We start from the raw sequence: 27,490 nt of genomic DNA, 5'->3' as shown, positions 1-27,490 counted from the left end.
ATGTTTTACATAGTTCCTATTTACAATGTTAGACACCAGGGTCGTTTTTTTTAATGTGGAGAAAAGGAGCAAAAATAAATTGTCTCAGTCGTGAAGAATTTCTCCTCCACTGACAGAGAACAAGAAATTGAAGTGCAGCATCTGAAGAACAGATACTACACTTTGAGGTATTTATTTGCTCCCCCACTGAGCAAATTAGGCACAAGGCCGATTTTTAATGTGAGGAGTGAAGGGGAAATGGGGACCAACTCCCTGGAGAGTAGGGGAGCTGGATAGTGACAATTGGTATGAAGGGTTGCCCCTACATTGACCAAGGTCTTATCTGTGGGGTCGCCCTCACATAGGGTTTTTGCTTGCAGTATCTGTCGGAACAGATACTACACTTTGATCTTGGCCCGAAGGCCAAGTTAAAAACAATTTTGTTCTGCAAAAACACAAACCAAAAACCATGAACAAATATTTGAAGGCATAAAAACTTTGGTAAAAGTGTGCTGATTGGCCACGTTTAAGAAGTTGGGTATTTGTTGTCGAACGTATTCTGTTTTGGGGGTAATTATTTAGAAACCTATTATTTAACATAAAGAGGGGAGGGTGTTTTGTAACTATGCACAGAATAGTTATAAAACACCCTCCCCTCCCATGTTTAGCCTAGCAATTTAATCCCAAATTCTTAAAGGTAAGTCTTCCGGTGGTCAACCAGCGCACTTTCACCAAAACTTTAACCAAAAAATGATTGGATTTGGAATTAAATAACCTGAAAAAGGATTGATATGTCGTAAAACAAAACAACCAAAAACAACATTCGTTATAAGTTTCTGAGAGTTCAAAATTCAAAAACAGAAATGACTAAGTCCATCATTTGCCCCCTCCCATTTAGCCCAAAAAGTCACCAAGGCCTTAAAATATTTAAATTAGCATTCAGCGCCATGCAAAACTGCTAAATAGACATGCACAGAAAATTTTAGACAAATATGGTAAATTAGTCCCCAAAAATGGAGTGTTTTTAGTAGCTCTAAAAGAGTCCCTGCGGCACACCTTATTGCAAAGTATAGACAAACACAATAATATAAAAATCAGTTAGTTACAACTTTTCAGAAATATTTATAAAAATCCAAGGCATTAATTTATTTAATAAACACAAAAGTGTCAATTTTAGCCATTTTAACCCGAAAGGCATCCCTAGGGAGGCAGCCAGAGTTTTCCCAGAAAATCCGTTCTGTTACTTTTTTACTCATATCATGTTTAATGTTTGTGCAAATTTTTTAAAAACTCCAAGGCGTAGTTGAGAAAAGTGCAGACAGACGAATGGACGAATGGACAAGGGTGAATTTACAGGTCGAGGTCGGAGAACTAATAAAATAAACAATAGCATAAAAACGAGAATAGTACCAATAATCTAAATAATCCAATATTTCTTCTAATTTCAGTACATTTTCAGTAAATAATTAGAAAATACTAGTCTTTTTAGCTCATTAAAAACGAGCAAAAGTTATAGCCCATTAACTTAGAATGAGTGCTTTATGCTAAATTAATGATTGAATATGGTTAAATTTTTGCTGATTTTTACATTAAATATTAATTCCTATTAATCCCTAACTATGCATCGAACATGCATCATAATACTTAGTTTGCTGCATCTTATCATAAAAAAGGGACCACACAAAATTTCAGCCAGATCGAATCAGTATTATTTTTTTTTAAAACTTCAAGAGTATATGTGATATTGTTGTGACGGATCCTTATCGAACAGAAACCATAATGCTTACTTCACTGCACCTCATTATTATAAAGGTCTATACAAAATTGCAGCCAGATCGGTTCAGTAGTTTCTGAAAAAAGGTTAAACGAACTGACAGAGCAAGATAAATATAGTAAAAGCTTTGAAACTTGCATCAGTTTCCATGTCATACCTCCTCTCTGTTTTTTAAACTACTTTTCTCTACATTAATAAAACTAGGAGAAAAATGCACGCATGTGCATGTATATCTCGTGTCAACATGACTTTAATAATTACATATTTAAGTATATCTTTTTATTTGCTATAAATCAAATGTTAATTGAAATAAAAACGTGCTATCCCATAAAATCCAACGTAATTTTTTAAAATATCTTATTTAAAAAATAAATTTATTATGAAAATTAAAGCCAGCAGAATGCATTTCAGTCGCTTCATAAAACGTCCAATCATTTCAATCTTTTGTTGATAGTTGAAAAAAGAACAGATGACTTTATAGTTCTTCAAAATGTGAAAGCTTTTAAACTGTATAGAAAACCATATTCGGTTTTAAGATTCGTAGCAAATCTTTATTTAAAGCTATTTATATATACCCAATGGTACGTTAATCCCCCCCCCTGAAACAACAAATATAAAGAAAAATATGTATGATGTACGTGACCATGAAAAGAAAATATCGTACACCGAAATTCACGTAAATTGATCAAGTAGTATTATTTTTAAATAAGAAATCCAAATTTTATGTCTGAACGTGCAACAATTTCGCGACGCCATCTTGAAAATATTCTGAAGGAACAAGAAAGATAAAGATTATTTTCTTTATAAAAATAAAACCATTTGATCAATTTACACCATTTTTAGTGTACATTTTCTTTCCGTCCATCATACAGATTTTTTTTTATTTTTATGTTTTTTTGTTTTTTGTTTTTTCGTTTGGGAGAGGGGGGGGTCTGGACAAGCGCTCACCCAATATTTTATAAATAGAGATTAAGACAATATTACCTTTAAAAAGATTAGTTCGTTTTGTATTTATTCGTCTGTTTAAACGATGACCCATTTTTATTTTATTCGTTTTTTATTTTAAGGCTTCAAGTGGCTGAAAGACTGTTACAATACGGGGCTGAAACTGATGTTGTAAATATTGCAGGAGAAGTAAGTGATCATTTGAGTAATTGAGGGGGGTGGGGCTTAGTTTCAATTGGTCTCTATTGATTATCAATATTTCTATCTTATATACAGTGACGTCATTTACCATATTACATTTTGGTGCTTGTGTAGATTGGTAATCTTTAAAACCAACGCATTTCAGATAAAAACATTACTACGTACTTACACGATATGCCGAAATTAGTATATATTCCAAAAATGATCCAGTAGGAAAATATTTATAAGTAAAAATAGTATTTATCGAATTATCAAGTTTTATTGTATGTTTTAATGTTTAGAAAATACTAGTCTTTTTAGCCCATTAAAAACTAGCAAAATTTATAGCCCATTAACTTAGAATGAGTGCTTTATGCTAAATTAATGATTGAATATGGTTAAATTTTTGCTGATTTTTACATTAAATATCAATTCCTATTAATCCCTAACTATGCATCGAACATACATCATAATACTTAGTTTGCTGCATCTTATAATAAAAAAGGGACCACACAAATTTTCAGCCAGATCGAATCAGTCAATTGTACGACTAATTCTGTATGATAAACTGACTTATCTCCCTTAAGAGTCCACCATTTTTAAACACAGTATAATTTAAATGCAATTGTGGGTAATCAACATTAATTGTTCGTTAAAAATACATCTAGCACATCTTCTACTCGACATTTTTTTGGAATTTTTGGAATTTATACTAATTTCAGCTTGACAAATATATAATAATGTTTTGACCTGAAATGCGTTGGTTAAAAAAATAAACACTTTACACTTATAATTTTTTGTTCTTTTTAATTAATCCTTTTCAATGTCCTGCCAGTATAATCACGATTGCATACCAATATGGATAGAAATGATATGCTGAATGTGTAATGTGAGTCAGAAAGGATAAGACTATCCTTGTTTTATCGTTATTTCCATGGAAGGTGCTCGTCTGAGCTCCAATCTCTGGTCCACCCTCGCCAATCTTTTATGAAAAACACCCGTCTAGCTGAATCCACTGTGAAAAATTTCCCCCACTCTGTGTCTGTGCCTAAATCAAAACGCAGGTTCTATGGGCAGAGATTCTTTCTTGGAACTGCACGCCTGTGGAACTCTGTTCCGTCTGCCTGCTTCCCACTGGACTACAGCTTGGATGTCTGCAAGTCCAACGTTAACAAATTCCTAATGAACCGCCCCCTTAAGTAAACACTTCATCAAATCTCCACACTAACGTAATGTACTTGCAATAACCCTTATCCCTGAGTGGTTTCCGGGCCTTGATTAGTGGTGATCACTGTGTAAAAAAAAAAAAAAAAAGATCTGATGACTGCAGAGAAATATTAAACCTGGACAGTATAGAGAGATGTGTGTAGAATAGTAGACTTTGATGGTATGGTCATATTGAAAGAATGGATGAGAGTTCTTGGATTTGTATTATAGATGTATCACAGACAAAATATCATGATCTGTTGGCAAGGGTACGCCAAGAAAAACATGGGAAGAACTGATAAGGATAGACTTGAGAGAAAGAGGGATAATCAAAGACCTTGTCAGGGATAGGTTAGTTTGGAAGTCAATTTCTAAAAGTCATTTAACACATGTCACCATGTTAAACAGATGTTCAAATGAATATGATGAGCGAAAAGAAACGTAAAATATAAAGGCAAGAGGTGTTTTATAACTTACACTTGATATGCAGTCTGACTGCAAAAAGACAACAATCACTGCTAAGTACTTAACTGAAACACAAGCAGTGCTACCTGGCATTACCCAGTGTTCTGTATATGAATTCAGAAGAGTAAAAGACAAGTCTGTGAAATATCTTCCTTTTAAACCCCCCCTCTCTCTCTCTCTCTCTCTCTCTCTCTCTCTCTCTCTCTCTCTCTCCACATATACTTGGTCATATTACTTTTTGAACACACATCTCTCTTCTCAACTGTTCGTCCCTCCTCTCTCTCTCTCTCTCTCTCTCTCTCTCTCTCTCTCTCTCTCTCTCTCTCTCTCTAACTTCTTCAATATATTATGTTTTTTTTGTTTTGTTTTTTTAAGATGAGGACTAATAATTTGGATTATTTGGACTATTCAGACTATTGTTCTTATATTCTTCAAATGTGTCTTGTCAAATATAAGGACCACTGGCATAATAGATAAAGTACTAAGTAAAAATTCAGTTCTAAGCGACACTCAAGAATACAATTGCAAATTACTTAAAGTTTCTACTTGGTCATAGCTGATGGAATAAGAACATGTTACCATCATGGATTAAATAAAAAAAAATTGTTCAAAATTCTATGCAGATTCCCGAGTTCGACAGAAAGATTCCCGAGTTCGACAGAAAGATTCCCGAGTTTGACAGAAAGATTCCCGAGTTCGACAGAAAGATTCCCGAGTTTGACAGAAAGATTCCCGAGTTTAACAGAAAGATTCCCGAGTTTGACAAGATATACTTAAAGAAGGTTGGAGGTTACATCAACCGAAACATTATGAGAATAACACTTAAGATGAGAACAGTAGTCTGTATAATCTAAATAATACACAAGCTTCAATATAATTGAAAGAAAGAAAAAAGAAAAAATTATCAGCAATCGACTATTTAACCTAGTTTCAGTCTTATTTTTTAACATTTACAGTAAGAGAGAAATAAAGTAATATCTTTTTAATTAAAAAATTATTAAAATTGCACTAATTTGATTTATGGTGACCGGTGAAGCAAATGAATATTGCAGTATTTTATGTTTAGCATAACTTGCTCGGGGTCAAATTGAATCAGAATTTGTTAGATTTATAAGTGTATTTTAATAGTTTCTCAGTTTTAGCTAAACAAATAGCTAAACATCCTTTATATAATAGATTTAGCATTTTATGCAAATGATTTTTTAAAACAAAATGTTTAATTATATTCATTGAATTGAGCTTGTTCCTTTGTTGTAATGTCTCATTGCAGACCCCACAAAAAATGGTCAAAGATCAACCGAGGGATAGACCAAACGAATTCAAGCGACTGTTTGACGGTAAGTCAGTTACCCGACAAGAGCAATTATAACACAGAGTTGAACTGTAGATTCGTTTTTTTGTTTGTTTGTTGTTTTTTTTTGGGGGGGGGGTGCAATTATCTGATCATTTTGTTATAACTGAGGATGGGCATCCTACTGGATGGTAGACATTTATTCGTTACATAAATTCCAACTGAGAAATAGTTTTAGGATTCTAATCGGCCCTTTAAATGCAGTTGTTTGTATCTCCCTTATGCTTGGTTCACCGGGTATATTTGCTAGGTAGTTTTTGAAATTTTTTTTTCATAAGTCAAGTTGCTTCTATAATTACTTGAATGATGGGGATTCCAGGTTTATTTTTAATTTTCGTGTTTCATTTTTTGTTGTTGTTTTTGTTTTTTTTTGTTTTTTCATTTTTTTTTTTTTTTTTTTTTTGCATTAGATACTAATCCCTATTAATCATTAATATCTGTAACTGTGCATCGGACAGATACCGTAATACTTAGTTTGTGGCACCTTATCATAACAAAGGTCCATACAAAATTTCAGGAAGATCAGTCAAGGAGTTTCCAAGAAAAACTGAAACGGACAGACAGATACACAAACAGACAAACCGAAAGACTAAAAGAAATTTAAGAGATTTTTATCCCGTTAAAAACAGGCAAAAGTAATTGCAAAGCTTCAAGTGTAAATGTACTATTGTGGTGACTAATCCCTATTTTTTTCACTATTAATTCGTAACTGTGCATCGAACGGATACCATGATATATAGTTCGCAGCACGTTATCATAACAAATGTCCATACAAAATTTCAGCTAGATCAGTCCAGTAGTTTCTGAGAAAAAGCGGAACAGGCACACAGGCAGACAGATGGATAGTCTAAGAGAAATATAATATAGATTATTGTTAGTATTATTATTATTAGTAGTAGTAGTAGTAATAGTAGTAGTAGTATTTGTGTTGTTGTTATTACTATTATTATTAGTAGTAGTAGTACCTATTTACTATGCCTCCCCACGGGACAGAGTTAGACACCAGGGTCGTTTTTTAACGTGGAGAAAAGGTGCAAAAATAAAAAATTGTCTCAGTCGTGAAGGATTTATCCTCCACCGAAAGAGAACAAAAAATAGAAGTGCAGCATCTGAAGAACAGATACTACACTTTGATCTTGACCAAAAGGCCAAGAAAATCGTATTGTAATACATTAATTCTGCTTCTTTTTGTTTTTTATTGTTTTCTTTGTATTTTTTTTTTTTTTTTTCAGAATACAGCACGGGTGAATTACGCAGAGCTCGGGTGCAATTTAATAGTAGTTTTGATGAAAGAAGAAATCGGTCATATATCAAAAGTGAGTATATCTGTGTATGACAGCATATATAATAATGTGTGCGAGGGAATAATCTATATATATAAAAGCGAAAATGTGTGTATGTATGTATGTTCACTTTTTTGTGTATGTCTGCAAAAGGATTTTTTCCGGCGGCTTCTCAAGGCCGTCGCTCATTTTTAAAACCTTTTATATCACATCAAAATCATAATATCTACGAGTTACGAACGGGGGTTGCGTGTGCATTTAATTTGTCCGACTTTTAAAAGCTAAATATTCAACATTTTTCGATCGGCGCGTGTAGATTCGCCTTTTTCATATAATAAAAGCGAAATTAATACGAAGGTTGTTGCATCGTTCCCAGCACGATCGCCGGAACGTCCAAAAGCAATCAGCTTTGATCAATGCGGTTTTTCCTTATATCAGACAATTGCTATTCAATTTGGAGAATCTCTTTTCAATGAGGAGCTGGTTTCCCCCCTCCCATCATCTTAGAGAAGCCCAAACTGCCCCGCACTAAATGAAAAAAAAAAAAAGAGCCTGCAGTGAAACGAAGTAAACAAACGCCAAAAAACTGCTCCGTCATCGTAACGCTCCCGCGATGACCTCATTAAGCGTCCACCGGTCAATCAAACCTCCTTGACTTGACCCACTTTAATCGCTCTTACATTAACATTGTCGCCATAGCGCAAGTGTTCAGGCTCAGGCCTTAAGTCTCCGGGTTCGAGCTCACATGCTACCAACCCCACATCACTATCGTTGTTTCCTTTTTGTTCTGATTTACCCCCTCTACCCCCCAAACACATACCTACAAATACCCGGGCAACGCCGGGTACCCCCCGCTAGTCTATAAATATAAAAGCGAAAATGTTTGTGTGTGTGCGCGTTTTCATGTATGTCCTAGAAAGGCTTTTTTCCGAGAAGCGATCGGTCGCCTCACAACTTCTTGAAACTTTTTATATCACGCCTAAATTATAATATCTACGAGTTAACAACTGAGGTCGGGGTCGCCTGTCTATTTAATTTGCCGGACTTTCAAAAGATAAATATTCAACAATTTTCGATGTCCCGCACGCAAAGTTAACATCATTAACTCATCAAAAACGGACACCTGCCATTAAACAGGGCACGTTTTTTTCACACTTTATTATTTTCCAACTACACGTCAAGGTTTGTTTTTTTTTTTTTTTTAAAACAAACACCCGGGACACCCGGCCAACGATTTTTCTTTTCATTTACCCAAAAACACACACACCCACAAGCACCCGGGCAACGCCGGGTACCCCCACTAGTAACATATATGTGTGTATATATTATAATGGTTAGATTAGTCTGTGTTGCTGGTACTGTATAGCCTAGTACTATTTGCGACATTATTGGGCGATATGGTTTATTCTTCGCTTGTTTTAGGTTTGTTTAGGAGGATAGCTAGTACTCTACCGGATTAAAAACATAGGGAGTGTAAAGTTACTTTTATAGTTAAGATTACTCCCAGGTTCACTCTAATCCGGAGTGGTAGAACCTATCAGGGTCCCATCTGTGGATTAAATAGTGGTTGTCTTGGACACAAGGCTAAACTACATTGGATATTCTTTTCCAACCCTGCCTTATTGCTTCACTACCCTGTTAATTATTCACACCCTATATACCTCCTAAAAAATGTCTTTGGTATGGCACAAAAGCTTTATCCCGTGAAGAGCCCTCAATGTGGGAGCGTTAGTGAATGTGGAATCATCTCTTTTCATTACAATTACTCTCAAGTCCATTCTGGTTTAAAGTAAAGATAATGTCTCTCGAAGTCCCATCTGTTGATTGAATAGGATTTATTATTTACAAATTATTTATTTACAAAGTGTTTGCTGACAAAACAAATTACTCTATAAATATTTGAAGATATTAAGAACCTGAAGCATAAAACTTTTACTTAGATGACTTTGGTATTAAATGACCCCTAAAAGGGTCGATACGCCATAAAACAAAAATATCCAAACATTATAAATAAATATTTTTAAGTTATTGATAACTTTAAGGTACTTTTTCCCATAAATTACTGGATTTGGCAGTAAATAATTCAAAAGTGTTCATGTATCATAGAATCAAAAAACCAAACTAAACCAAGCTAAAAAAAAACAACCAAACTAAACAAATAAACCAAATCAAACCAAGTTAAAAAGAAAAAGCAAAATAAACAACCAAACTAAACAAACCAAAAATCAGATCAAACCAAACAAACCACCAAACGAAACAGCCAAACCAAACCAAACTAAAAATCCAAATCAAACCAAGTAAAACAACAAACCCAAATCAAGCAACCAAACCAAACTTAACAACTAAAATAAACCAAACGAAATAACCAAACCAAACCAAACAAGCAAAGCCAAACAACTAAACGAAACCAAGCTAAACAACCTAACTAAACAACTAAATCAAACCATGCCAAGCAACCAAACCAAGTCAAATAAAATACTCCAATCAATCAAAACCCCCCAAATTCGTCTAACCATGGTCTTTTGAGATCTGTAGCTGTGTTTATGCAGCATTATCCTGTTTCAACTTACTTTGGTGTTACCTGGCTATGTGGGATGGTTTCCAGATTCAAGGATTTTCTTGATATTTTGGCTATTTCTTATTAGTGTGGTAGTTTATATTGTCTCTATTATCTTTTTAGCTCCAATTTCTCTAGTGTGTTCTAAGTTATTGGGCATTGTTCCTAGTGCTCCTATGATCATTAGCATTACGATAGTTTTATTCATGTTTCATGTTCCTTCATCTCTCTAGCAAACTCCATGTATTTGCTTAGTCCTCCTCATTAAATTTTCATGAATATTTTGTATCGTATCAGCCGATGCTGATGTCATCACGTGTGTGTGTTGCAGGGGAGGTACAAATTATGGGATTTTTAGCAGACTCAGCTGTTATTATTTATTTATATTTATTATTCATTTATTTTTATTCATTTATTTATTTTTATTTATTTATTTTTTTTTTTGTTTTGCTTATCTATTTTTTATTTCGCTTTTTCAGAATATCCCGAATTGGAAAACAATTCAAAATGGACAGAGAATAGTCCGGAATATTGCAGTTGTTGTACAGCTATGAGTCCAAACACAAATATTTTAGATAGTAAGTAATTTGCTTAACCCTTTCTTTTTTTCTTTTTTTTTTTTCAAGTTTTCAAAATTTTTATTTTTGTTTGCTGATTTTATTTCTTAGATCACATCCTATTTTGGCTGTTGTACTCTCTGAAGTTTCTCATAGTGCATAACATTCCAGAAATTCATTAGATCATTATATATATATGTGTGTGTGTGTGTGTGTGTGTGTGTGTGTGTGTGTGTGTGTGTGTGTGTGTGTGTGTGTGTGTGTGTGTGTGTGTGTGTGTGTGGTTCACGTTAAGAATGTATTCATAGGATAAAATTTAAAAAAATATCCACTGGCTTTATATAATAGTACTCAATAATGAATAGAGCTATTTATATTAATATTTATTTATATAGGTTTTAGACATGTTATGAATCATTTTTTTTTTCCTAAAATAAAACCTTTCGTACATTTTACATATTTGCTTCTTTCACTGGGAACAATCAATATTTGTATGTCAATACTAGATATTTTTTTAGTGGACTCGTCAAAAGAAAAAGCAGAAATTTCTCAAAGAGAAAATGCATAATGATGTAATATGTAAAAATCGGAAAAATAAAACACCTCACATCTGTCCATTTTCATTGGCTGCCATTTTGTCCTTGTTATTTATTTATTTATTTATAGATACTTTGTTGTTATGTCTTAGAAAATATAGAGATTCTGATTTGAAAAGGATAAAAGAATAGAAAATATTCGCAAAAACGTACATTGGCACAAAACGTGTATACATTGGGTAGCAAAAGTATTTGGTAGATTGGTTTTTTTCATATTTCTCAAAAAATATCAAATTAATATTAATGAAATTTACACTCAATTTTTGAACAGATATTATCTATTAAAAAAATTAAAAGGGAAATGAAATATACTTAGTTGACAAATATTTAGTACGTTGTGAAAATATATTGCAGATTCATTGTTATTCCTGCCCTTTGGAGTTAACGTTTTCATAAGCCAATGGCTTCATTCGGCTAACTTCTACTTGCTATTCTATTGTTCTCTATTGACGCACCGGTGTTTTTTTTTTGGGGGGGGGGTCTCTACGCAAACATATATTAACTATGAATTCGACAAAAAAAAAAAGAGACAAGTATGCGTCACTATATAATACAGAATAATAGAAAAGGAAGTAAAAATTAAATGAGTGAAGTCCGGGTTACTCACAGGTGGGAATAACAATGAATCAAGCTAAACCAAACACCACGTGTATACATAAAAACAGCAGGTAACACAGAGTTAATTCATTTTAGCCTGATGATTCCTAACGGGAATGAAATGCAGAAGATTCTGTGTAGCTTCATTGACGTACATTTTCATAAATTACTGTACTTACGTATTGAGCATTGTTGAATAAATATTAAAAATTTGTATATAGAATATTATATCTATAACATTATAAATATAGTAAGTTTTGAAAATATGTATCATAATTTCACAAAACTTCAATATTTTAAAACTTACTACCTAGCACTACTTACATATTGAGCACTACCGAAGTAAATATTGAAAATATTTACAGAAAATTTTATGTAGATACATAAAATAATATATATATATATATATATATATATATATATATATATATATATATATATATATATATATATATATATACAGTAGCGTCCAAAACTAATTGACAAAATTTTAAAACCTAATATTAGTTAGAAATAACAACTATGAAAAGCTGAAATTTTGACAATTGGTAGTCGTTATCGTTCATAATAACATACTAAAATTTTAATCACTTGCAAAGGATAGAAAAAGAATTATAGCAATTATTTATTTATTTTCAAAATAGGAACGTCCAAAAGTAAGGGACTAAATTGGAAAGGTAATGACCTGAATTGTGCAGTGGGCTATGTGACATTTGCCCCTAAGGTCACACATTAAGGGATCATTCATCATCCAGAGCCTATTTTGACATTTTTTACAGCCATAAAATGTTTCAATCATAGTCATTTGTTTTCCTAGTTTTGCATATGAATTACAAAATATCTGATATTTCTCCAAAACCTCTGGCCTTCATCGAGGGGAGACTAAAACTTGCTACTATGGTTTCTAATGATCTGAAATAACAGCAAGGGGAGACTTGATTCCAAATATTTCTTATGTTATATTTGCCCTCTTTGGTTTTCATACATAAAGTAAATTTTACAATGTATAAGGATTATTTGATAATGGAGATATTCATAATCATTCCCTATTTCCAAAAAAAAAAGGCGAGATATAACATATAAGAAATATTTGGAATCAAGTCTCCCCTTGCTGTTATTTCAGATCATTAGAAACCATAGCAGCAAGTTTTAGTCTCCCCTCCATCAAAGCCAGAGGTTTTGGGGATATATATATATATATATATATATATATATATATATATATATATATATATATATATATATATATATATATATATAAGAAATAAAAATTACAATAAGTTTACCAAGGTAATCAAAATGGTAAACTTAAAATATATTATAAATATTAAAGAGTTAATATTTACAAGTAAAGTAATCTCAACCAGATGTAAAAGCTCAATAAAACCGAAAAGGAAATAGAGCTTATAATATGAACAAATTAGCAAATCATTAAAAGAAAAGTTCAAATGTGCACAGAAAAAGCACTGAATCAAGTAAAGTGAATTTACTTGATTCCTCCAGCCTTGGCAGACGTGTTTTAAATATTCTCCCCTGTGCTTTTTCTGTGCACATTTGAACTTTTCTTTTAATGATTTGGAATTCATTCCATTTGTGATTTTTTCCAAGGAATTCTGCCTTTTGGATCATTTTGGACCATTTGGAACTTACCTGTTGGATTGGAAGTTTTTAATTCGACCGTGTTTAGATTTTAACATTCTTGGATTTTTTACCCTTCACCGGACTATCCATTCATGTGAAATCTTTTTATCATTTTTTCTTTTACCTCCTATTCCCCTTACCTCACCCTTTTTTTTTATCCAAGTAAGATCTGTAACTTACTTGTGGTTTCATTAAATACTTTTACATGCAAAATCCGATCCCGCATTTTGCTAATTCCTGCCCTCTGATGAGAAGGAGAGTATTTCTTCGAAACTCTGCGGATTAAGGACTATCCACTTATCTTGTGCTTCCTTTTTAAAATCAAATATGTTTTTAACTCTTTTTCAAGATGTTTTTTAACATGTTTTATTAATCATTTGTTCATATATATATATATATATATATATATATATATATATATATATATGATCCGTTGAGGCATGGTCACTATCACTATTTTTTATACTGTGATTTCATTTCAAAATTCATAGACTTTGACATGTACAGATTTTTAGGATTTTTTGTTTGATTTTGATAAAACGTTTCATTTCAATTCTAATTTCTTATGTGATCCAGGCTTCGAATTTCGCACTAGATAATTGTTTATTTAACTTTATATAAATAAAAATAATAAGCCTCTTTATTTCTATATTCTTCTTCTTCTTCTTCTTCTTCTTATTATTATTATTATTATTATTATTATTATTATTATTATTTTTATTATTATTATTATTATTATTATTATTATTACAATATAGAAATGGTGTTATTCTCTATTCTTATATAGATAGAAGTAAAGAATAAAGAAACTTTGTTGCTATTAAATTTCCATTTGTTTGTGGTGTTTGATGTATGAAACTTCGACTGTGATGCTTAACAAATAGTCAATCTTCCTCTGAATGCTCATAGAGTCATTAGAAAATATTACAGAATGGTTGAATCAACATCAAATGATGGCAGGCGAGAGAAATACGATGGGTGGCTTGTTCAGTTAATCGTATATTACAGCTTATTAGAACAATTGAAACAAATATTTGTTTCAAATAAAATTCAATCTTAGAACTAATTTAGTTAGGTTTGGGACAGGCTTGAAGTTTCTTTGTGCATTATTCATGGGATGTATTTGATTATCTGTGTCGAATTTTCCATTGGCCTTATGAAAAATTGTCTAAAAACATTATAAATAGACATTTTTAGGTTTTATTTTAATAAAACAAAATTATTTTTTGTCATTTAAACTTTATATTTACTCTTAAACTCTACTGAAATTGGTAATCAGAATGAAATTAAAAAAATGTATATGCGATAAAAATAGTTGTTTTTTTTTTTTAAATTCATTTGTTTGTTTGTCTGGTTGTTTGTTTTGTTTTTTTATTAAATGGGGAAATGTTTTTGGGGTTAAAATCAATATATTCTTATGAAGTAATAAGGGAACCTCGTTTCAATATTTTTGTCGACAAAAACCGAAATGTCAGTATCAGGCATATGAAAACCTGACTCGGAAACCATGAGTACTGAAACGAAGTAAAGTCTTGTATTATTGTATTTTATGTGAGGGTCGTTCCAAAAGTAAACCTCCTAATTTTTTTTCAAATCAAAAACTTGAAGAGCTATGAATACATGAGTGGTACCATTAAAACGAGTGACCTTTTGCGCTCCAGAATTTATTTTTCTACATAGTCACAACCATTCTCAAAGCCTGGAATTCAATGACACATCTCTGCTTCCGACGCACGTTCATGACAAGTGTTGCTTTCTTAGTGTCACACCGTCAATATCTACAACAGAGAGATGCCACTTTTAGGTCCTGAATGCATAGATTTAATCATCATAACAATGCAATTTGCAATCCCCTCTGATCCATTCAAGCCGATTAAAAAAAAAATAGGAGGCATTACTTTTTTAACGTCCTTCGTAAAAATAATTTGTTTGCAAAATTTCGTCTCAGTTTAACTTTACCCTTCTTTTTATTTCTGATCTGTTAGACTCGATTCTTGTAGAATATTAACACATTGCAAACGTGTTTTTTTTTTCCAATTACATCCACAAAAATACATTTTTACTTGAAATGGTTCCTCATTCAAAAAATATTTTTTAAAAATAATATATAAAACCATTTTTATTGCTTATACACAATTTTTTATTGCATTATGTTGTCTGACGTATGCCTGAATGATTACCTCCAAATTATAATTAATCATAGATTCATTCATTCTAACCTTTATTTTTCTAGATGATAAATGTAGTTTTTGGGTAATTCCCTCCATCCAGCAGGCCTGGACAATTTTAGACCTTCAACATGAACATACGATCACGGGGATTAAAGTTTATGGCTGGTAAGTAATGCTTTCATTACATACTTAATGTGTAGCAGTTTATTCTTTGGTTGATAGCAGTTATACGAGAGACCTATTTTGTTTTGTGTGCAATAACTTGCGTTATGTTGAATTGTAGTTCGGTCGGTGTATTAATACACTGACATGCGCATTGAAATTTTATTGATTTCTACGCAAAGTATTTAGTTTCAAAGACAAACCAGTTCCTGAATCGATTTCGTTAAGGCAAGATGTTTTACCTGTTCTCGTCATTCACAAGAAGCAATCAGACAAGCTGGAGCTCCTTAAATGGGCGTCAACTACTACTGGAAGCAGTGTTTGGACTATTGCATAGTGCAACCCCACCCCTCCGGAAAGTATTTCTCCTGTTTTCCCCAATGAATGGTACAATACCTAGCAACTCAACTTACATTTTTACGTTCCTGCATTCTTGATCTAGTTAAATAAGTGACATATTTATATTATTGTAGAAAACTCGTTGGTGTTTTCCTTCGAACACTGGTGACCCTTTTCTTATTCGTCAGATACGTACAGATGTGGCAGACTCATTAAAATGGTTATCTCCTCTCTAGGCACCATCAACAAACCAATGCTCCTATTATAATCCTATCCATTTTACCTTTAATACCGTAAGCAAATTTACCTAGCATATAATTTTGTTATTTGTATGGCTTTTTTGTTGTTGTTGTTGTTGGTTTGTTATTTTTATATACATCAAACGTGTATGCATGATTAACGATTTAAAATTGACCATAAAAATCTCTTTTGGCTGCTGCAATTTTGTTTGCTGATTATAATTTGATATTCTCATTTCTCATTCATAGGAATAGTCCAAATATGGTGAAAAATTTCGAACTCAGGAAAGGCTACACAATTGAGTAAGTGAAATATCTTTTGTCTTTTGTGAAATGTTGTCTCGCAATTGTTTGTTCGGTTGTAAATTAGTTCAAATCAATGAAGAGGGAGGACAGATAGACACAAACTGAAACAAATTAGATATATAACGATGGAATGAGTTGTACAATACGGTATAATCACGTTGACACACTGGTTCTTGTTAGATCACCGAAGTTAAGCAACGTTGAGCGTAGTCACTGCTTGATATGTTGATGATTTGGGAATATCAGGTGTTGTATGAAAAAGAACCTCGATACTTCCTTGCAAAAACTACAATAACTTAACGTCATCATCTCCCCTCACTGTCTCAATTGTGAATTTAATAGTCCCATGACACTTCTTTCTTCAAAGGAAGCTGGTTCAATTCGCCCACGGTGTATACCACTGGTTGGAATGAGTTGTACACTTTTCACCCTTTTATTAATGCAATGCAATATATATATATATATATATATATATATATATATATATATATATATATAATATATATATATATATAAGAGAGAGAGTCATCCACATACAGTACTGTTTCGCTGTTTCACAACCCATCAGTGAGACTAAACAAGCAACTACGTCAAGTCAGGATTGAAACCCGACCGCCCAAACAACAGTCAGAGCTTCTAACCGTTGCGCTATTCGGCTGCTGCTATGCGGGCAGTGAATTAACAATATTTTAACATTATCCAAATACCTAAGCTCAATTTGTTTACACAAAGAGCATCGCTTAATACGCTAATGGTATATATATATATATATATATATATATATACCATTAGCGTATTAAGCGATGCTCTTTGTGTAAACAAATTGAGCTTAGGTATTTGGATATATATATATATATATATATATATATATATATATATATATATATATATATATGACTACAAATATATTTTAAAGTCCCCCTATTTGGGTAGAGCACTGTCGAAAATAATTCTCACTTGCTACTTAATTGACTGAAAAATGCGAAGGTCACGGTTTGTTTACAAACAGGCGGTTTGAGCACTGTACAAGTAGTAGACGGATGTTTGTTTAAATAGACATTCGGACGAGTTATTTGTGGGCATTGTTTCCATGGTCGAGAAGTAGAGCTGCCGACTGTCAACACGACAGTTCTAGGTTCGATCCTTGGCTTGGGAAAGGTGCTAGTCTAGCGGCACAGATGAGTTGTGATACAACGAAACAGGACTGTATGTCGATGACTACAAATATATTATATATATATATATATATACGTAATTAGTTTTATTATAATAATTATTGCATTATATGATTTTGTATTCTCGTTACCTTATATTATTTAAGAATAAAAAAAAATAAAATTAAAAAAACACACAGATATATATTATATTAAAAGGTGAATCTGTGTAGTTTATTCAACTGTTACGTCTTAATTTGCTTTAGTTTATGTCTATCCGTTAGACATTGTATTGCCTTCTGTAAATTTCCTTTATATACATACTAAACAATGCTTCAATCAAACTACATTGATCTTTTACGCTACTCCCCCTCCCAGGTTTCTTATTATTAGTGATAATATTATATATATATATATATATATATATATATATATATATATATATATATATATATATATATATATATATTATCTCTATCTCTATCATACTATTATGTAAAAGGAACTCTGTGTGTAAGTTCGTTCTCTATGGACTTGAAAACGTTTGGATCGATTTTTTTTAAATGTCACACAAATGTATTTTATATCTGGCAGTGTTATTAGATAGGTTTTGTATCGGAATGGCTTTGATAAGTATCGATAATCGAAAAAAATCAGATGAAAGAAGGAACAGGCGATTTTAACTAAAGTTAATGGTTTATACAACCTAACATCACAAGTGTATTTTCAATTTTGAATGAGTAGAAACTTTGTAGAAATTAACGAAAGCAATGGTTATGCTTATCTTCCTTTCATGGCGGGAAAATGTGACACAAGGGCAAAGAAGTGGGATTTGAAAAGCCAGAGCATTCTGGCCAGCTTGAGTCGCTGTGTTAGAATTCCCCTGTGGAGACGCCTCAGACAATTAGCAATAAACTAACCCTTTTTAAAGAGTGAGAAGGCAAAGCCTGGGAGGATAAACGTCCTAAAAATTTACAGAACAAGGACTATATCTCAGCCAGCAGAAAACCGTCTCAACAATGGCTTAGACTCTGGTGGGTTTGGTGCCAAGGAAAACCCTTGTCGGAAGAACAATACAAATTCTTACTTCCATTGCTCAAGGGTTCCAGGTAAAATCAGCTGATACAATTCTTGAGAAACTCTTAAAAATTCCCAGATCAAATTTTAAATAAACTTTTATATTCGTTTTTCTTATATTCATGTCTTATGAAAATTATAATTAATAAATTAATTCTAAAAATTAAAAAATAAGAATTTACATTTCGATTGCATTGTATATATATATGTGTGTGCATATCTTTGTTTTTTTTTTAATAGGGGCCCATGGTCAACTGTAGTACATTTTGCATGTAAAGCTGAAGGAAGCACAGATCCTCAAGACCCAGGTAAGTATCCAAACTTATTGAAATTATCCGCGAGTGGGAGTAAAAGCTAAAGAGAAGCGGAAGATGGTTTAGCGTTTATTGACATGGAATATGGAATCAACAAACTTAGTTCAAAACTATTCAGATCTGTTTTGTACACTTGTGCACTAAGACGACTGAGAAAAAGATATTAACCCCTAACTTCCCCTAAACTATTATCAAAAAGAAGATGGTATTCAATAATTCGTATACAATAGTTATTGTGTTTTGGCATCTCACTAAAGGGTTGATATCCCGTAAACCGGACAAACTCCAGCAATATTTCACAGTTGCAGTTTTTCTTGTTTGGTTTGTTAAATATTAAATAACTGAGTTGTTTTCGATAAGGTTCAGAAATATATCTGTAATTTGGTTGACCACATCCTTTTTTCTTCTCTACATCCCCTCTCTCACAGACGCGATGTTGCTAGTCTCAGTCTCTTCATTAAGTACTATTATGGCATGTGTCCTTCAGAATTGTCTGATTTATTCCCTGCTTTCTTTGTTCCAACTCATTTGACTCGTTGGTCAAGTGATCTTTATCAATCTGCTTTGTAGGTACCTCATTGTAATACAGTAGCCTTAATCAATAATTTAATGACCAAATTCAACTTTCAAAATCCTATTTAAAAAATATGTAATAATTTGGTCACACTCTCCCCCAATAAATAAAAGGACTCCTGGACAACGCTGGGAAGGTACAGCCTGTAGTCTATATAATGTGTTTGATTTGAAGGTACTACTCCTTTATTTTGCAAATATTTATTTAGTAATTAGACAACATTGTCAATGGTTGTATTTCAACGAGTTTTTGGACATGTATGAGCTCACTGGGTGACTTTTATGCATTTTTAGTCAGACAGGATAATTATGCATACTTTTAAAGTGAACAGATTTTATATACATCTCCATCATTTTACGAGCTTGGCGTCAGGTTTGGTTTGGTTTGGTTTGGTTGTTTTGTTCATATCTTCAAATATGGGGTGTGGTTTTGTTGTTTTGTTTTACGGCATATCAACCCTTTTGGGGTTATTTAATGCTGAATCCAATAATTTTGGAAAAAGCCTTTATGCTTCAATTTCTTTATATCTTAAAATAGTTATTCATATTTGGCTTGGTCCTTTTGTAGAGGAAATTTTTTGTTTCAATTTTGTAAAATATGATTGAGTATATATTAATTTATTTTTATTTCGGACTATTATTCTCATCTTTATTAGTTGTTGTTTTTCATCTTTTATTGGTTTGTTTATTCATAACGTTTCGGCCAACTATTCCTCTGGCCTTAGTCAGGTGGCAATCCCACCCAAAGCATGCCAGGTTTACTTGACCAAAATGTGGTGAGACGACAATAACTACGGATGGCAGTGATGGCTGAGAATGCAGTTAGGAGATTCGAAGTTCCTATCCGTCGCGGTTACCACCTGACGAAGGCCAGAGGAATAGTTGGCCGAAACGTTGTGAATAAAACAAACCAATAAAAGATCAAAAAACAACAACTAATAAAGATGAGAATAATAGTCCGAAATAAAAATGAATTAAAATATATAATGCTCATCTCAAAAATGAATTCCAATTAAGGAATAATATATATATGATTGAGTATTACAAAGGGAAAGAAAAAAAAGCAATAAGATAAATGTTTGGCGATTTTAGTTCAGGAAACCAGTATCTTCAGGCAGTCTTATGCGGTAACGCTAGAGACTTGGCATCAGGAAGGGCATCTAGCCTATATAATCCTGACTTTTTAAGGAAATGACTTCCAAATAAAATTAGTCACATTTCATAGTAGGGAGTATAAATGTTGGAAGCTTGAGTGGAAAGTCTGTTGAGATTATGCAGTTTCTTTAGTGACGATATATTAAAGGATGTACTTGAGAGAAACATAAATAAAAATTAACTTATCTCTGGCCAGGTCTTTATTTATTCGTCTTTCTCTCAAGTCTATTGGAATTCAATTTCTAAAAGCCATCCAACATATTCCATCATGTAAAACGGACATTATCCAATGATGATGATGATGATGATGATGATGAAAAAATGGTTTCCGCATGATAAGGTTAGGAGTTTACAATAAAGCAAGAATTGGGCAAGCCCCAACCGCACTTCTCATAATCTAGTTGTTCTTAATTTCTAAAGGCCGTCGCAACACATTTCAGCAGGTAAAACAGACATTATCAAACGATGATGATAATGATGATAATGATGAAGAAAAGGAAGAACAACAACAAGAAGAAGAAATAGGTTCTGCAATGAAGTAATGATTGTCCTATCCTAGTTTCTCATAATCAAGTATTTCTTAAGACATCGAATCTTTATTATAGTAAAATTATTATTAACTGAAACGACCCGGCCTGGGATTATTCAACTTAATGCAGGTTTTATTTTATAAATAATTAGTTGTACAAACCTGATGTTGTGCATTTGTAATTCATAAGGAAATGAAGAACAGGTGAAAAAAAAAATATTAATAATCACTCAAATAATTTAAGGAGAATAAGTGTATTTTTAAGTTGCAAACATTTATCTTCTTCATCTTATTCGATACATTATTTAAAATTTCTACCATCGTAACAATCTTCCTGACCGGAATACGTTTGTTTTTGTTTTTTGTTGTTTTTTTTGGGGGGGGGTTCCAAAAAAACTAACATTTTGGTCTTGTAAAAAACATGCTTGAAGGAAACCAAAAGATAAAATAAAATAGTTAGTTAAAATCAAATATCGATATAAAAGATGTGATGTTTTTGGGGTCTGAATTCTAAAATCCAATAATAGAACTGCATTGATTGAGATTGTCGAACTGACTTCCTCATTTTGGTTGTTATTGTCGCAACGTTTCGTCCTAGTGACATATGACCGAGTGGTCCTAGACGGTGTATCAAAGTTTACAGTTACCCAAAGGTGCTGAGTTCAATCCTGAACAAAGGCAGTGAAAAAGTAACATTCAAAACAGAGAATCAGCAACCATGTCCCAAAGCCTAGCTGGAGTCCGAACACGGTACCCCCGTAATAAGAATAAAGGGTTGGGTTCGAGACTCCTAACAAACAGTTCCCCAGTTCGATACAAAACACCTGATGAAGGCCGGAGGGCAAAACGACTGAAATGTTGTGACAATAACAACCAAGATGAGGAAGTCAGTCCGACAATCTCAATCAATGAAAACACCTCATCTCAAAAATACAGACAATTACGATAGAACTGCATAGATTAGATTTCAGAAACGTTTACTCTTTCTTGATATTCACAGAAAATGTGTTCATATTTTAGGTAAACCACAGATCTTTGATGGCTTCTCTGACACGTCGCGTTTCTGGCAGCTCTTAATTATTGACAACCATGCAGGAAGCTGCATCTGCTTTCAGGGCATCAATTTGTACGGGGCCGAAAAACGGATTTTTACAGAACTTGAACAAATGTGTTTCTCAGAGGATTTTGCCAACAAGGTCGTACAAAAAGGCTTCAACACATATGCCAAGTTTTTAGAAATGAAAGAATCAGATTTGAACTCATTGGTAGGTAACATCATTTTTATTTATGTTTTGATACCGTTCATTGATGGGTGACGCCATTTTTATTTTTTAACACCCTTTTCTTTTTTTGTTTTAACTCTTTCCTTTTCCCCCCCCCTCATAGTAATCTATCATATAAATCTCACCTGTCTGTTTAAATGTATGTATGTATGTATGTATGTATGTATGTATGTATGTATGTATGTATATCTGCCTAAAACTTTCGACAGAGACGACGAATTTTCACGAGATTGGTATCGTTTTGAAGCTCGACCATTTGGACGCCAAATATCGAAAAATTGGCTAAAACCATTCATTCCTTCATCCTCAACTGGGGACCTTTCTACAGTGTAATAATTTAGATATATAGTGAACAGCTTCCTTCCCACTGCAAAAGAAAATGCCACTAAATGGTACAGTCTAAACCAGAACCATCTGGGGCATAATCGAGTTATCACCCAAACCAGTTCCCCTTCCACCAGGCTTGACTGGTGAGGAGAGTGGCTAATCACCCAGTGGGATAATAAACAAGACTTGATAAAAAGGTGAATGTAGATCCTATTTGTAGAGCCAAACGCATCGATAACACCGCATATCACTGTGCTCTGTAACATATATTGTGAAGTCTGGTGATGAACTGAAGTTGTGACAACCTTCTGATTTGTTGATTCTTTTATTGTTGTTGTTGTTGAGCATCATTCATTGCAAATGAATCAGATGGTTATTGTTGGCATTCCTTTCCATGATATCTTTCTATGTAACAAAGCATGAACGCACATATGCAAATACATGCGAAATGTGGACCCTGTATAAATGGGTTTTAGTTTAATGGTTGCTCCCTAAAAAGCACATACGCAAAAGGTTTTCATTGGTTTATTTAATCACAAAAACTTTTTTGAAGTTATTATTTGAGGCAAAAAAAAGGCCAAAAGCATTATTTGAATATGTATGAAAAAATAATTGTAACAAAAAATAAAAAATATGTAGAAAATATAATATAATAATAAAAATAAACTAAAACAAAATGAAAATAAAATAAAAACAAGCACAAAATAAAAGTATGAATCAAATTTAATTAAAGAAATAAAAAAAAAAAATTTTTTAGATAAAATACATGCTCGATTACAAAGTGTATGAGATATATACGAAGAAAGCGAAAGAAAACCTCAACAAGCAGCCATTAAATTAAACCTCTTTTACACAGGGTGCACGTTCCTTATGAAATGCCAAAAAAAACTGTAGATGACATCGACTGGCGCCACATCAACTAGTTGTGAAGGATCAGGGAAGATGGAAAGTCCAAGGTGGGAGAGTACTAACCAGACCTCCTCTGGAAGTGTGCAGTTAAAATCTGGTACCTTGGGAAGCATTTTGTCACCCAAACCCCAGGAAACACCAATGGCCGATGCCAACGAGAAATCAATGGCAAACGGCTGTTGCGATAACGGGCAATCATCTGCACAAGTGGTCAAGAGGTGGAGAACATTAGAAATCTGGGGAAACTTGTTGTCACACAGTCTCCAGCGAATATCACAGGTTACTTCCAGTGAGCGATCACTGATGATAGCCTGTGAGACAACTCCTAGTGAGTGAAATGATAATAATAATATCCCCTCCCAAATTCACCACTCCCTGATTTAATATTGTAGATGTTCACTATATTTTCTTAGTTTTTAACCAAGGTTAACATGACATGATTGTCTTTTAGTAGTTATGTGAACTTCATTTCTGTATTCATATATTCTGCACTGATATGAAAATGAAGACTATAGTGGAGTATAGGATTCCTAACCATGTAACTGATGAAAATACGCTACAGATTTCGGGGAAAATGGACATAAAGGAACAGAAAACTAAAACTTTAAATATAATTTCTGTATTTAAAGTAAGTTATTTAAATATTTCAACATATAATCTCGTGGGGAAAATCCAGCTCCCCAAGAAGGGGCACTCTGGATAGAAACAAAAATTTAAATTTTCTCAGTCATGAAGGATTTCTCCTCCACCGGCCGAGGACAGAAAAGGTGAATTGTAGCATCAGGACAGATACTACGCTGTGATCTTGTCCCAAAGACCAAGAATTGTTTGTTTTAAGTTTCTTTAATTGTTTGTTCCCAAAATTCATAATTCAGTATTATCAGTATTAGATTGTATATTGCTTTAAAATTACGTAATTTTATAAAGATAATATTTATATTTTATGTTGAATAAAGTTCAGTTTCATTGTTAATCGAATTGGGTGCCTTTCTTTTCTTTTTTAACATGTTTTAATGCTTGTTTTAAAAATATCCTCATATAGTATCGACAGTGACAGTTTGACAAATCTTACCTACATTGCCTGCAAGCATTTCTCAGTTAACAGGCCTTCTGTATCTCGGTGGCCGTGGTTACAGCCATATGAGTTATATATGTATGAACAGGCAGCAATACTAAAAATAAAAGATGCCAAAGTGTTGATGAGTTGTGGTCATCCACATTGATAGGGAGTAAAACGTACATCTTTGGTTTACTGTCGACAGTTTCATAACTCTTACTACCTCTCTATAAAGTCCTTTAGGCTTCACATACTATGAGTGGTGTTTCTGACAAAGGGGAAAGAATTGCTGTTTTCTGGGTCAGCTGTTGCTTGGAGTGGTATGTGGAGAATTTCAATCTTTTCATACAATTCGTCATCATTCAACTAAAAATCTATTAATTTCATTAACTGTGATCTTTGAGTTGACACAATATTGTCACATTGAAAAAAAAAAAAGTTGCAATTAGAGAAAAACAAAAGTCTTGTGTGAAAGAAAAGAATTGTTTTTCTCATCGTGTGAACAGAAAATTCTGATGACAAACTGGTTGCATACGTGACGCAGATCATTTAGGGTGAATGGACAGTGATGACTGACACATCCCAGAGCTGGAAAAATGGAATAAATTCCATATTTGGAAAATGCATCATTCCTGTGACGGTGGGCCTGAGATGGAGGGAACAGGGGAACATCTCCTCGGTCACCTTAACAGTTGGAAAATAAATGAAAATCGAAAAAAGTGGGATAGATCTGTGCCCCAATCGAGGTTACGGTGAGATGTAAAAAATCTGCTGATCATTCTAAAGTTCAAAAGAGAAATCTCCATAATTGAAAAATAAAAATATGATCAAATTCTTAAAGTGATGTAATAATTTGATAATTGATCATTAAATTCTATTTGAAAAGCGGTGATATCAAACCTGTCTGATTCTCAATATAAGACAAAGCGTAATAAGATTTAAGGATTCCATTCTACTTGTCCAACAAATCCATGTCCTTAAGAGAAAGACCCCGGATTTAAGGGTTGAAATAGCCAAACTAAGATCGCCGAAAACTTGAAAATCGAGCCAATCCAAAGACATTTAAAGTAGAAAGTGCATTTAGAAGTTTTTTTTTTTTTTGTTTTTTGTTTTTTTCTATACAAATACATCATTTTACTCAGAATAATTATTTTTATATAAAAAAGACCAACCGTTGAATTGTTATTTATTTTTTATGCTTGAAGATGATCTTGGCTCATTACCGATACAACTCTGATGACCAAGACCGGACGATTGTCCTCTTGATCTTTGACAACATGAGGAGAGAGGTAATTTGATGGAGCTGGGCCATTTAATATCTGCAGTCTTCATCAGAGCGGCAATATTTTTGCAGACAAGTACCGAGTGACCTACCAGAACCTTGAAATGACCAACTGTAGTAATATCATAAGAAAGAGTAAGGAGTGCAGAATGGTTTTGAGTCTTGAGAAGTAGTGACTCGTGAGTTTAAAAAAAAAAAAAGGAAGAAATGTAGGAGTTCGCATGTGCTTGGCTTATGACAGATGGTGGGCAGCAAGGATTGAACTCTATAGCCATATAAGGATTGAAGGCGCAAATGGAGGAAGAACCGAAAAAATTGTTTCTGCACGTGTCTTGCTCCCCTCAATTATAAATTACTTTTTTTGTTTTTATTTTTTATTGGGTCATCACTTATCAAGGCCAAGAGCCACTTGAGGATAAGAATCAATGAGACAAAAATAATTGATGAAGAACATTATGAGAGTATTAACATTGGTTGTCATCATTCATTATAATTCTGGCTTCTTTTTTGTTTTGCCAGCTGCCCAACCCAGACCAAATTCGGCACATGTTACTGCACCTGGGAGCACTGAAGATCAAAGGTAAATTTGATAGCTCCATTTCCCATCTCCATAAAACATTACTATTTCTCTACACATCTACACATACGTATATATATATATATATATATATATATATATACAGTGATGATCATATTTATTGGCACGGTAAAATAAAAGTTAAATTTTGTCTAATAAATTCTAAAAAAGGGATTAAATTAAAGAAAATAACAAAGTATATTATGTATTTTTAACTGGCCTTTCCGATGCAGCAATCGGATTTTAGAAAAAAATAAATAACAAAGGAACAACAAACATAATTGCAAAAAACCCTTGTTCAAAATTATTGGCACGATTTATTTAATAATCAATTGTATAGCCTTTGGCCTTGATTACCTTCCTCAGTCGCTTTTCATAGTTTACAACCAAGTTGTTGCACTCTTCAGTAGTAATTTTAGCCCACTCTTCCTGACAATAATCCTCCAATTGAATAAGATTCTTAGGCTTCCTTTGCATTACCCTCAATTTTAATGTTCTCCATAAATTTTCAATTGGATTAAGGTCTGGGCTTTGTGATGGCCACTCCAAAACATTAATATGATTGTCCTCAAGCCATTTCTTAGTCAGTTTAGCCGAATGCTTTGGGTCATTATCTTGCATGAACCACCAACGACGACCAAGTGAGAGCTCTTTAGCAGAGTCTTTCAGGTTTTCATCCAATATTTTAACATAATCTTCCTTTTTTATGCTACCTGTGACCTTAACAAGTCGCCCTGGTCCAGAGGCAGCAAAGGATCCCCAAAACATCAAACTGCCTCCACCGTGCTTCACTGTGGGTATGGTGTTCTTAGGCAGGAAAGCTTCGCCAGATTTTCTGTAAATATAAGACACTTTATTATGGCCAAATAACTCTATTTTCGTTTCGTCAGTCCATAGAACACATT

The 27,490-nt window shown here is 33.1% G+C and overlaps 1 protein-coding gene and 1 pseudogene across 1 annotated transcript in view; one reads left to right on the top strand and one right to left on the bottom strand.

Annotated features, from left to right (window-relative positions):
* LOC145249605 (uncharacterized) overlaps nt 1-27,490 on the top strand; it is a 188,793-nt gene that overhangs the window by 142,811 nt on the left and 18,492 nt on the right. Inside the window, exons 8-16 of the mRNA XM_080111315.1 lie at nt 2,821-2,887; nt 5,820-5,886; nt 7,133-7,216; nt 10,220-10,318; nt 15,365-15,467; nt 16,292-16,345; nt 18,820-18,887; nt 22,171-22,415; nt 26,528-26,588. Coding sequence (XP_079967441.1) covers nt 2,821-2,887; nt 5,820-5,886; nt 7,133-7,216; nt 10,220-10,318; nt 15,365-15,467; nt 16,292-16,345; nt 18,820-18,887; nt 22,171-22,415; nt 26,528-26,588 — 848 coding nt within the window. The remainder of the gene's footprint in view (nt 1-2,820; nt 2,888-5,819; nt 5,887-7,132; nt 7,217-10,219; nt 10,319-15,364; nt 15,468-16,291; nt 16,346-18,819; nt 18,888-22,170; nt 22,416-26,527; nt 26,589-27,490) is intronic.
* LOC145249899 (U2 spliceosomal RNA) lies at nt 6,906-7,060 on the bottom strand (annotated as a pseudogene).

This window comes from Euprymna scolopes, chromosome 28 (assembly GCF_053919585.1).
Source record: "Euprymna scolopes isolate OS-2025 chromosome 28, ASM5391958v1, whole genome shotgun sequence".
NCBI classification, from domain to species: domain Eukaryota; kingdom Metazoa; phylum Mollusca; class Cephalopoda; order Sepiida; family Sepiolidae; genus Euprymna; species Euprymna scolopes.
Note: the sequence above shows the minus strand (reverse complement) of the source record. Positions and strands in the feature narration are given on the sequence as shown.